Consider the following 13,411-nt stretch of genomic DNA (forward strand, 5'->3'; position numbering starts at 1 on the left):
GTCCATCCATGTTGTTGGAGATGTTAATATCTCATTCTTTTTCATAATAGATGAATAATATTCCATTATGTATAGATACTAAAATTCCTTTATCCATTCATCTATCCATGGACACTTAGGTTACTTCCATATCTTAGCTGTTATATGTAATGATGCAGTAAACATAAGGGTGCATTTATTTTTTCTGATTAGTATTTTCATTTTCTTTTTTTTTTAAAGATTTTATTTATTTATTTGACAGAGAGAAATCATAAGTAGGCAGAGAGGCAGGCAGAGAGAGAGAGGGAAGCAGGCTCCCTGCTGAGCAGAGAGCCCGATGCGGGACTCGATCCCAGGACTCTGAGATCATGACCTGAGCCAAAGGCAGAGGCTTTAACCCACTGAGCCACCCAGGCGCCCTCTATTTTCATTTTCTTTAGGTAAATACCCAGAATTGAAATTATTGGGTCATATAGTTTTTCTGTTTTTGAGGATCCTTCATAATGTTTTCCATAGTGGCGCTACCAGTTGCATTCCAACATGCATGAAGGTTCCCTTTTCTCCACATCTTCACCACATTTGTTACTAAATTTTATCTCCTTGATACTAGTCATCTGATAGGTATGAGGTTATACCTCACTATGATTTTGATTTGTGTTTCCCTGATGATGAGTGATGTTGAGTTTCCTTTCATGTGTCTGTTGGCCATCTGGATGTCTTCTTTGGAAAAATGTTGATTTAGGTCCTCTGCCTGTGGTTTTTTAATTTTATTTTTTATTAACATATAATGTATTATTAGCCCCAGGGGTCCAGGTCTGTGATTCACCAGGTTTACACACTTCACAGCACTCATCATAGCACATACCTTCCCCATTGTCCATAACCCAACCACCCTCTCCCTACTCCCCCTTCCCTCGGCAACCCTCAGTTTGTTTTGTGAGATTAAGGGTCTCTTATGGTTTGTCTCCCTCCTGATCCCATCTTGTTTCATTTATTCCTTTCCTACTCCCCAAACCCCCCACGTTGCCTCTCAACTTCTCATATCAGGGACATCATTTGATAATTGTCTTTCTCTGATTGACTTATTTTGCTCAGCATAATACCCTCTAGTTCCATCCATGTCGTTGCAAATGGCAAGATTTCATTTTCTTTTTAATCTCTGCCTGTGTTTTAATTGGATTTTTTGGGGGGTGTTCTTTATATAATTTGGATATTAATGCCTTATGAGATATACCATTTGCAAATATTTTCTCCCATTCAGGAAGTTGCCTTTTCATTTTGTTGGTGGTTTCCTTCATGGTGCAAAAGCTTTTCAGTTTGCTGTAGTTCTTGTTTACTTTTTGTTTCATTTCTCTTGTTTGTGGAGGCAGATCTCAAAAAATATTGCTAAGGCTGATGTCCAAGAGTTCACTGCCTATGGGTTTTTGTGTTTGTTTCTTTTTTCTTGTTTTAAGAGCGTTATGGTTCCTGGTCTCACATTTAGATCCTTAATCCATTTTGAGTTTATTTTTGTATATGATGTATGAAAGAGGTCTAGTTTCATTGTTTTGCATGTATCTTTCCAGTTTCCCCAACATCATTTGTTGGGAGACTGTTCTTTCCCCATCAGGTTTTCTTGCCTCCTTTGTTGTAGATTATTTGATCATATAAGTGTGGGTTTGTTTTTGGGCTCTCTATTCTATTCCATCGATCTCTGTGTCTTTTTTTGTGCCAGTATGTTACTATTTTACTTACTATACCTTTGTAGAATCATTTAAAATCTGGGATTATGATACCTCCAGCTTTGTTGTTTTCTTAGATGGCTTTGACTGTCTGTGGTCTTTTGTGGTTCCATGCAAACTTTAGGATTATTTGTTCTACTTCTGTGAAAAATACTATTGTTATTTTTAGTAGGGATTGCTTTTGAAAGTGTAGATTGCTTTGGATAGTATGGACATTTTGACAGTATTAAGTCTTTCAATCCATGAGCATGGTATATCTTTCCATATGTTTGTGTTGTCTTCAGTTTCTTTCTTTAGCGCCTTTTGGTTTTCAGAATACGGGTGTTTTACTTCCTTGGTTAAATTTATTCCTAGGTGTGTGTTTGTTTGTTTGTTTTTTAGATGCCATTGTGAAGAGGATTGCTTTCTTAATTTTTTTCTGCTAGTTTTTTATTAGTGTATAGAAATGCAACAGATTTCTCTGTATTGGTTATTTATCCTGCAACTTTACTGAATTCATTTATTCTAATAGTTTCTTGATGGTGTCTTTAGGGGTTTCTGTATATGGTATTATATCACCTACAAATAACAAAAGTTTTACATCTTCTTTACTGATCTGAATGCCTTTGGTCTTCCAGTAGTTGTTGAATAAAAATAGTGAGAGTGCTCTTGTCTCTGATCTTAGTGGAAAAGCTTTTGGGTTTTTACCATTAAGTATAATGTTAGCTGTAGTTTTGTCCTATCTAGTCTTCATTATATTGTAGTATGTTCCCTCTGTACCCACTCTGTTGAGAGCTTTTATCATAAACAAATGTTGGATTTTGTCAAATTCTTTTTCTGCATCTGTTGCATCTATTGAGATGATCATATGATTTTTATCTATTTTGTTAATGTACATCACATTGATTTGTGGATTTTTTTTAAAGATTTTATTTATTTATTTGACAGATCACAAGTAGGTGGAGAGGCAGGCAGAGAGAGAGAAGAGGAAGCAGGCTCCCCGCTGAGCAGAGAGCCTGATGTGGAGCTTGATCCCAGGACCCTGGGATCATGACCTGAGCTGAAGGTGGAGGCTTTAACCCACTGAGCCACCCGGGGGCTCTAGAATATGCTTTCTTTAAACACCATTGCTCTGTATGTAGAAGCAAATAGGGATAAGGGGACAGACCGACCTACAAACAGTCTGTTGGGGACAAAAGCTGCTCTGGCTAAATCCCATGCTAACATGTCCTGTAGCAGTCCCAGAAGTTGTAAGGGACAAAACCTAAAAGTCCCAAAGCACAAAACATTGGTTCATAGGGTCCTCTGGCTTAAAAAGTTTGAATCCTTAATTTCTGGTTTTCAGATATTTTGAATTGCTTCATTGTTTTGTAAGTTAGATGTCAGAGTAGTTTCTGCTGAGTAATTTTTAGAAAATCATTAAAGACAAGACCCATAGTTAATGTAAGTATTGTTAATTGTGTTGCTCTATCTTTTGTTACCTCATAAAAATGAGTATCTACTTTTTTACTTCTGCTTTATGTCTTGGAGTAATATATGCTTCATTTGTTTATCATCTTTGTGGTGCAACAACTTGACAATTCTTATTGTGGGGCTGCTGATGTATTGTGTGGATATATGTTAAGTGGTATAGAAATTTTGCTTTTTATATTTTGAATAGAAGAGTAATTAAGATCAGCAGTCCATGTTTCTTTAACTCTACCCAAATAAAGGCAACATGGGGTGGGGGGAATTGGAAGTTTTCAAAATATATCATAGTTGACTTTTAAAAAACTTTTTTTAAAAAATTTCAGTCTTAGAGATGTTGAAAAATAATGAAAAGAATCCTTTATACCTTTCACCCAGATTTCTGAAATGTTAACATTTTACCACATTTGTTTATTGTCTCTTACTCTTTTTCTCACTGTTCTATATGCTATTTGCTATGTAACATATACTGTTTTGTGTGTGTGTGTATGTATAATACATCACATAATGTGTTTGTGTGTGTAAATATTTCAGTGTGTATTTCCTTATGAATGAATATTCCCTAATAAATAGCCACAGTACAGTTTTCAAAATCAGAAGATTGAGGGACGCCTGGGTGGCGCAGTTGGTTGGACGACTGCCTTCGGCTCAGGGCGTGATCCTGGAGTCCCGGGATCGAGTCCCACATCGGGCTCCCAGCTCCATGGGGAGTCTGCTTCGCTCTCTGACCTTCTCCTCGCTCATGCTCTCTCTCACTGTCTCTCTCTCTCAAATAAATAAATAAAATCTTTAAAAAAAAAAATCAGAAGATTGATATTGATATGTGCCATTATCTGATTTAGAGACTGTTTACAAGTTTTCCAGTTACTTTACTCTGTGCTTTAATGTAAACAAAAAAAAAAAACCATTTTTTTCTTTGTCCACATTAATAATCTAGAAGCACCAGTTACGTTTAGTTGTCATGTCATTTCTCCTTTAATCCAGAACAGTTCCTCAGTCATTCTTTGTCTTTCATGACTGACATTTTTTTAAGAATGTAAGCCATTTATTTTATAGAATTTTCCTCAACTCATGTTTGTTTTTCCTTTTAAGATTCAGTTTATGCATTTTTGGCCAGAAGTGATGTCATCATATCAGAAGACCATTGAAGCTTTTGATACGTCTTTCCAAAAACATGTTTTAAATTACCAATTTTATTATCGTCTAGAAAGCAGAGTCTGAGATTCTCAAATTTGTCCAGACATTATAAATACTCATTATGTTCTTTCTCCAGTAGTTTTTTCCTTAAGAAAATTTGTGGCCTTTCAGCCAGCTTTTACCGAGTGGAAATTGCTGAATAAAATCAGGGTAGAGAGAGGAAGAAAGAGCTAGTGTAAAAACGCATAAGGTTGTTTTATGTAAATCAACATGGGCTGTTGCAGGGATTGAGCTTTTAAACCCTCAGCCAAGAATGATACATTATTCATTCCTGGAGTACATCTGCCAGAACACTGAGATCAATATACTATTCTTCTTTTAGTAGTTTTATACTTTCCAAGGCAAATATTTCCAAGGCAAATATATCAGATAGGAAGGGAAGGGATAACCCTGTTCTACCTGGTAGAAGTAAATAGACATTAAGTTTGTTTATAATATTCAGTATTATATTGAGTCAGGGACAATGTTTTTATTACCTTTGTATCTCCTATACTATCTAGAAGAGTGCCATTAAGTACAAAATTCCCAGTAAATGTCTTCAGTTGAGTTTGGTTTGTGCTGTAGAGACTTTAGATCAGTGGTTGGGCCAAATGCTGCTCTTCACCTCTTTTGTAAAGTATTATTGAAACACAGCCATACCCATTCATTATATATTATCTGTGATTTCTTTTGTGCTACTATGGCAGAGTTGTGTTGTTGTGACTATGTGGCCTCCAAAGTATTTACTTCTGGCTCTTTTTTTGACCCTTCTTGTGGATTATGAGCACTTTGGCATTAATTTGTTTTTGTTTTCCTTCTAGAGCACACAGTGAAATGTTTTACCACACTGTGCATAACTTAGGGATTTATGCAAGTGTAACTGCAAAAAAAATTTTTTTGGAAGTGGACTTTGCTGGGTTTGAGAGCATCTGTGTATTTAAATTTTGGTAGCTTTGACTTTCCAGAAGGGTTATACCAGTTTATACTTAAACTAATAATTTTGTGGCAAGCGTTCTTTCCCCATAACTTTGCTAACTCAGTGTCTTAGTCACCTGTTTAAATCTTTACCAGTCTGATAGAGGAAAATGATATTGTAGGTTTGATTTGTATTTCTCTTTTTTTGTTGGATTGAACTTTTAAAATTTAAGAGCCATTTGTGTTGGGTTGAGCTTTGAAAATTTAAGTCTTTTTTGTGTCCTTCCTGGTATTAAGTCACTTATAAGTATATAGTGAACACGTGTCAAAGATTTATTTACTACTAGTAAGGAAACTAGCTTGATGACAAAGATGACTTAGAAGAGAATGTGTGAGATGATGAAGTATCGGTGAGAAATTTTCTTACAGGGCAAAAACAAAAACCCTAATACTAGAACTCTTAAGTATTATCTTTTCTACTAGATGAAATTGAATTACACTTTTGCTGGATGAAAACAATAATTTTCAATTTATCAGTCTTCTGTAAGTTATTATCTAACTTTACAGAGTCAATGTCCTAATCAATAGAAAATAATAAATCAAAGTCTTCTGCCTCAGAGCAAAAGATGACTACAAGGCAGGCTTATTTTTGATACTGTAGTATATGTTTGTAAGGACATGCCGTGGTCTTTAGCCTTATTTCAAAGTTTTGGATGACTTTTCTTGATGTTTTCCTTCCTCTGTTTTACTACATTTCAAGTGATACTATTTCTTTATGAATTACTAGTAAACTATTAAGAAGGTTACATAGTTCACCATTGTCTCTCATAAAACATACTGCTCTTTTTTTGCTTTGTAGGAACTCATTATACAATGACAAATGGAGGCAGCATTAACAGTTCTACACACTTGCTGGATCTTTTGGATGAACCAATTCCAGGTGTTGGTACATATGATGATTTCCATACTATTGACTGGGTGCGAGAGAAATGTAAAGACAGAGAAAGGCATAGACGGGTAAGTGTTTTCAGTAATTTATAGTGTAGTGTATAAATAGATAATTTAATAATATATTTTTGCCAATGATCTCAGGCTACCAAAATATATATCATGCATTAAAGTACATTTAAGTAAATTTCTACATTTTATGAGTAATACATGTTTTTTTTTTTCTCTCTCTATGTAATTTTTTAAAAAAGTTTGTTTATACCTCTGGAAAGGACTTGAGGTAGCTTAAAATTAAAAAAAGTAAACTAGTTCAAAAAAGGAAGAACCAGGAAAACACAGCATGTGAGTTGGGGAGGAAGATTGAGGTATAGAGTCAGCACGACTTTTGTCTTTGAGCAGCACAGCAGCTACAGTAAAGGAGGAAAGTTGTTATGTAATTCCCATTATTACAAAAGAAGAAGCATATTGGAGAGATAGCTTCGTGGGATTTTACTGTTTTCTTTTATATCCTTTCTCAGTTTTATTTATTTGTTTTTAAAGTGGGTTTTTTTGTTTGTTTGTTTTTTTGAATTTAGTTTTGAGAGAGAGAGAGAACATGAGCAGAGGTGGGAAGGGAGAGGGAGAAGCAGGCTCACCAATGAGCAGGGAACCTGATGCGAACTCAATCCCAGGACCCTAGGATCATGAGCTGAACTGAAGGCAGATGCTTAATTGACTGAACCACCCAGGCACCCTCCTTTCTCAGTTTTAAATGCTGGGATTTCTCAGATTGAGTCCTGTAAAGGGCATATTTAAGTGTTGTAATGAATCACTAATTTAAAAATAAGAATTACTTACATTGTAATAATATTTCCAGTGGTTTTTATAGCAAATGTATATTTCAGATATATCTTGGGCTAAAAAGAGTTGAGCTAAAATTTCTTCAGAAATCAGCTATTCCATTTGTAACTTCAAAAAAAGAAATAGATAAATTTCTGCTAAATTAAAAAAAATAAAAATTTTAAAGGTTTATCTGTATTTTATCCATTAAATAAAAAACATTAAAAGAAGAATGGCTTAAAAGTGCCACTTGTGAGTTGTGACTTACTGATGTAATCCAAAAATAAATTAAAAGAAAAAAACTCTCTTTGAAAAATAAAATTCCAAATTCCAAAAGACTTGTTATAACTTTGAGGTCTGAAACTTACTTATAAATGAAAATAACTGCTTGTAAAATTAGTTAAAACCTTTCATACTAATGTATACATGTATACATTAGATACATAAATTAGAATTAGATTATTTTGTTTATGACAAGTATAACCCCTGAGATTCATCAGTCAGTATTTACCTTTTTGAAGATACAATCCAGTGGTGATTTTCAAAGTTTTCTAAGTTTTTTATCTTAGAACACATTTTTGTTTTATTTTATCATCTGAGAATACTTATTTTTTAGATTTATTTTTTTAATTTAAATTCAGTTAATTAACATAGTGTATTATAAGTTTCAGAGGTAGAGTTCAGTGATTCATCAGTTGTATGTACACAGTGCTCCTTACATCATGTGCCCTTTTTAATGCCCATCACCCTGCTACCTGATACCTTGACCCTCCTCCCCTTCAGCAACCCTGTTAGTTTCCTATGGTTAAGAGTCTCTTGTGGTTTGTCTCCCTCTCTGATTACATCTTGTTTTATTTTTCCCTCCCTTCCTCTTTGCTACTCTGTTTTGTTTCTTAAATTCCATATATCAGTGAAATCATATTATAACTGTTTTTCTCTGATTTATTTTGCTTAGCATAATACCCTCTAGTTCCATCCATGTTGTTGCAAATGACAAAATTTCATTTTTTTTTGATGGTTGAGTAGTATTCCATTGCATATATATACTGTATTCTTTTTATCCATTCATCAGGAACACTATTAAACTCAAAACTCTAAACAGTTATTGAGGATGCCTAGGGAATTTAGTTTATGTGCTTATATTAATTGATATTTACCATATTAGATACAGAAACTGAGAAATTAAAAAACATTGATTTATTTAAAAGTAACAAAACCCCATTACACATTAATATCAAAACATAGTTTTATAAAAGCAAAAGAAAACATATTTTTATGAAAAATAACTGTGTTTCCCAAAATAAAAAAATATTTAGTGACTGATTCCCAGTACTTAAAGACTTTTCTAAAGCGATCAGGATTGATACTAACAAGTATGATTTTTTTAATATTATATAATGAAAAGTGTCATTCTTTTTTTTTTTTTTAAAGATTTTATTTATTTTATTTGACAGATAGATATCACAAGTAGGCAGAGAGGCAGGCAGAGAGAGAGGGAAGAGGAAGCAGGCTCCCTGCTGAGCAGAGAGCCTGATATGGGGCTCGATCCCAGGACCCTGGGATCATGACCTGAGCCGAAGGCAGAGGCTTTAACCCACTGAGCCACCCAGGCGCCCTGAAAAGTGTCATTCTTATAAGGATCCTTATAAATAAGGAATCTGTCATCATTACAGTGAGATATGTTACATTTTTAAAAATCTCATTATTGTTGGTTTAATGAAAGACTGCTGGATTTTAATATCTGCTTCTGCCTTCAGTGTGTTGTGGTATGTTATTTGGGTTGAAATATAGGAAGAAAATCCAACCTCATATAGATGGGTAGTTGGAAAATCTAGGAATATTTTAATAACCTTTTTATATCATTGTAGATATTCTTTGATTCTATACCAAACTGACAGGTGGTAGTTTCTTAAAGATTAGTTGCCAGTGGGTAATCTGAAACTCTACCCGTGAACTTTTTATCTTTTGTTACAGTAAAATCTGTTAGTTCACCTTCAACTCTAATGAATAATTTTGTAACATCATGCAGTAATCACTTGGAAAATATTCAGTTTTATGCAGTTCTTTCAGCTATTGACACTTTTCATTAGATGATATTAAAAAAATAGCATTTGTTAATATCAACACTGATCTCTTTATAAAAGTCTTTAAGTATTGGGAATCTGTCATCCTTACAGTGATAGATACAAGTTTTCCAAAATTCTTTTTACTTCAAAGCTCAAATTCTACCACTAGAAATAAATACATATTTATTTCACTTGAAATGATAGACTTCTTTGGTTTGTTTTTTGGAAGATGGCTGTAAGATTCCCAAGTCTGAAAAACTATACTTTGGTATCTTTCTTTCAAGTAAAAATGGCATATCGTGTGCCGGTATCAGCTTTATTTTGTAAATCACATAAATACTTTTCCTCAAGGCATAACCTCACACTTCAGTATGCATCAAAAGGCTTTATATATACCTAATTCATCGCACCTAATATAAACAAGACTCAATGACTGAGGCATAATAACTTTTACTACTACATCAAAGTCATTTGTAAGTGATACTGGCATTTACTTTGTTTTTTTGATGAGATACGTGGCAGTGAAGACTAGGATGACTACCAGTATGTTTGGATGCTACTGCCTTGATTTGTGCTTGGGAGCAACCGTTTTGCGTTTGCTTTTGCATTATCAGTGAAAATGTAAACACAGTGAAATAGGCATATCGTGTTTTAATATTACAATGCAAATAGTTTTTATCTTGAAGACCTGTTTGAGAAGGTCTTAGGGACCCTCAGAGTGTATGTGACCACATTGTAAGAACCAGTGTTTTAATCCCATATGCCTATTGCAGGCGCACTGTAACTCCTGCATCTTGTATGAGTGTTAGATAAATCAGTTGCAGTGAGAACTGTATACATTTACAACTCATTAACATACTCCAGTTGGAGTTTAAATGTGTTTCAAAGTGAGGTAGTATGAAAGTGTCTGTAAGACATCATGTTCATAAAATTCTAAAGCAAATTAAAACTAAAAGATACCATGATATACTTTTTCTCTTTGATTTTGAACGTAGTCCATAGATCTTGAAACATTTAAAATAATATGAAGTAGTCAATGTTTTAGCTAATCTTATTAAAGGTCTCTTTCTAGATAAGTCAAATACCATTTTCTCTACTTTGATCTATGCATAAAAATTTTTTTTTTTAAACCTGGGAAATTCTTTTTTTTTTTTTTAAGATTTTATTTATTTGTCAGAGAGAGAGAGAGGGAGAGAGAGCGAGCACAGGCAGACAGAATGGCAGGCAGAGGCAGAGGGAGAAGCAGGCTCCCCGCCGAGCAAGGAGCCTGATGTGGGACTCGATCCTGGGACGCTGGGATCATGACCTGAGCCGAAGGCAGCTGCTTAACCAACTGAGCCACCCAGGTGTCCCAAAACCTGGGAAATTCTATACATTGGTGTTCTTATTGCTGTTTTTTATTTAATTTATTTATTTTAAAGATATAATTTATTTGACAGAGCACAAGCAGGGGGAGTGGCAGGCAGAGGGAAAAGCAGGTTCCCTGCTGAGCAGGAAGACTGACACAGGACTCCATTGCAGGATCCTGAGATCGTGACCTGAGCCAAAGACAGACACTTAACTGACTGAGCCACCCAGGCGCCCCTTTACTGTTTTTTAAAACAGTACATTAAAAGAAAACTTTATATGTCAGTGTGTATGAGTACATAATTCTTTTTTCCCCCAAACTTCTTATTAGACTTAATACCCCTCCTACCTCCAGTTTTGAGGTAAATCAACATTTTATCATTTCAGATACTACTATTTCGGTATTTTGTAAAATGTCGGTAATCTAATTGTCATTCCTTCTTTATTTATTAGCATGAAAATTTCTGTAAAGAGAACCTTCAATTATTTGGATTCTGTAAAGTTCAGATTATACAGAAAAGGGGAAGTTTGAAATTAGATGGTTCCCTAGTATCCTCAAAGTTGACCAGTGAGAGTTCGGTTTGCTTGTTTGACTTCTGTTTCTGTATCTTCATGCACTCATAGATTGGAACATATTTGATATATTTTAGTCATCCCCATTATTATCTTTACTGATGCCTGTGTTACTCCATTTTTGACTAGAAGAGACCTGGATTGGTGCCTGTGCCCTTTGACACATCCTTAGTAGACTTTGGCGTATTCTAGGAAAACAAGATGATCCTCGCTCATCTTATACATTTCCTGCACCATATCTGGAGTCAGCCACTTCTCCAAGGAGCCCTGGTTCCTTGGAAGTAAGATGATTTATAGGCAGTGTGGGCACTAGACGTACTTCTTGCCTCTGGGTTGGCCATTGTTTTCTGGCCTCATAAGTTTGTGGGAACTTTCTAATTTAAATTCAGTACTAAAGGGCTTTTATTTAGCCTCTAGTTCTTAAATCTGTACCATCTTTCAGTCATGCCAAAAATCTCAACATCACATGTATAATCATATGATTTACTATACAATACACGCACAACAGTTTCAGATTATTTACCAATGCTATCCCCATTGATGTGCTTACTGAAAAGTTTTAGGGTTTTCTTTCTTTTCTTTTCCCAATAGTTTTTGTTCTTAGCATTTATCCCATTAAGGTCACACATACAAACTAGTTCGTTTTAAACTCTTGTTTCTGTTTTAACCTGTTGCCACCCTCTTAAAATGATGATTTACTTTTAAAGCTATATGGTTTATCCCTTTATTTTTAAAAAAAGGTCCGTATATTTATATGCTTATTTTTTCTTAGAAAGATGGTAGTGTACTGTACACAGTTCTATCCACCTTGCTTTTCTCCCCTGCATAACACTGCATCTGTCTCTTTCTTTTTTAGTGAGTGCAGAATTTTTTATTGCATATACTGCAGTTTACTTAACCAGTGCAGTATTGATGAACGTTTAGATAATCACCAAATTTTTAACTCATGTTATATGAAACATTACAGTTACTGAGAAAAAGCAACATGGGGTTTAATGATTATTTTTGAAAGAAATGAACCTACCTTCAGAGTCTAAAGAATGCTTAGAATCTGTGATTAGTTGCTTATAGTATAGAAGGTATAAAATTGCTTTATTCATCCCAGAACTTAAGTGAGCCTTTTTAGTGAGGAAATAGACCAGATTTTTGAATTCCAGCTGTAGCTGTACTGTGAGATGATTTGAGCACTGAAGTCCTAGACTGAGAATATGGGCTTTTTATTTATTTATTTATTTATTTATTTATATTTTTCCAAGATTTTATTTATTTATTTGATGGAGAGAAAATGCACAAGCAAGGGGAGTGGCAGGCAAGGGGAGAAGGAGAAGCAGACCACCCAAGGAGCAGGGAGCCAATGTGGAGCTGTATTCTAGGAGTCTGGGATCATGACCCAAGCCTGAAGCAGATGCTTATCTGACTGAGCCAACCAGGCAGCCCAAGGATATGGCTTTTTAAACAACCTTAATAGAATGGAAGAGGTTTGGGCTAGTTAGGGATAGGTTTAAAAGTACTTTTTTACTAAGAGAAGAGTTGCCTTCTTGTGTTTTAGTCTAGTGAGATCTGGAAATCAAGTCTATTCCTATCCTGCTAATCACACTTCCTTCACTGTATTCAGTAGAGGACGCCTTTGCCTTACACAGTGATAGAAGACAGCCTCTGGACCCTACGAATGGGATTAGAGTTCTGCATACCTGCATATTTATAGGCCTATAAATTTTGGCAGGCCCTTTAGTCACATGATGATTCTATACTGTACTTATGGGCATAATACTGTTATTAACTTTTGTTTTAAATAACATTATAATCCACTTAATTGCTAGAACCAGAAAGTGCTTAGGAAATGACAAACATTTCAAGCCATAATGTCTTATTTCTGTTGATATAAAAGTTATGTATCAACTAAATTTGATTCAGTTTAAAACAGTGTAGGCCAGACTCTGTGTGGTTTATGGACCCCTTGCTCTTAAATCCTGAGGTTTTTGTTAAAAATGCAGATCTCTGGATAGATTTCATCTGGTTTACAGGTATAACAACGTCTGACGTAGTGATTCTACCCCAAACTCCTTTTTCCCATGATTTAGTTTATAGATTACTATCTCGTGTATAGTAACTGAAAAAAAAATTGTTAGATTCTAGAATTGTGGCTTCTGTTCATAGTTTGAAAAATGAAGCATAAACATTTCTAATTTCAGATCAACAGCAAAAAGAAAGAATCAGCATGGGAAATGACAAAAAGTTTATATGATGCATGGTCAGGATGGCTAGTAGTAACACTAACAGGATTGGCATCAGGTAAAGAAAAATTTTAATGTAATCCTTTTTTGGTTAACAGAAAAATGAATCGTTCTCCCCTCCTTCCCACAATGTTTTTTTCAGGTCCTGTTGCATTTTTAAAGGTATTTATTTTGTTTCAAGAAATCT

At 34.7% G+C, this 13,411-nt stretch overlaps 1 protein-coding gene across 5 annotated transcripts in view; it reads left to right on the forward strand.

Moving 5' to 3' along the window:
- The window catches only part of CLCN3 (chloride voltage-gated channel 3), a 99,411-nt gene that overhangs the window by 50,068 nt on the left and 35,932 nt on the right, over positions 1-13,411 (forward strand). For all 5 annotated transcript variants that reach the window (XM_044224838.1, XM_044224834.1, XM_044224835.1 and 2 more), the window contains 2 exons: positions 6,097-6,254; positions 13,183-13,282. In XM_044224838.1, the coding sequence (XP_044080773.1) occupies positions 6,097-6,254; positions 13,183-13,282 (258 nt within the window). The remainder of the gene's footprint in view (positions 1-6,096; positions 6,255-13,182; positions 13,283-13,411) is intronic.

Source organism: Neovison vison, chromosome 11, assembly GCF_020171115.1.
Source record: "Neovison vison isolate M4711 chromosome 11, ASM_NN_V1, whole genome shotgun sequence".
Classification (NCBI taxonomy): domain Eukaryota; kingdom Metazoa; phylum Chordata; class Mammalia; order Carnivora; family Mustelidae; genus Neogale; species Neogale vison.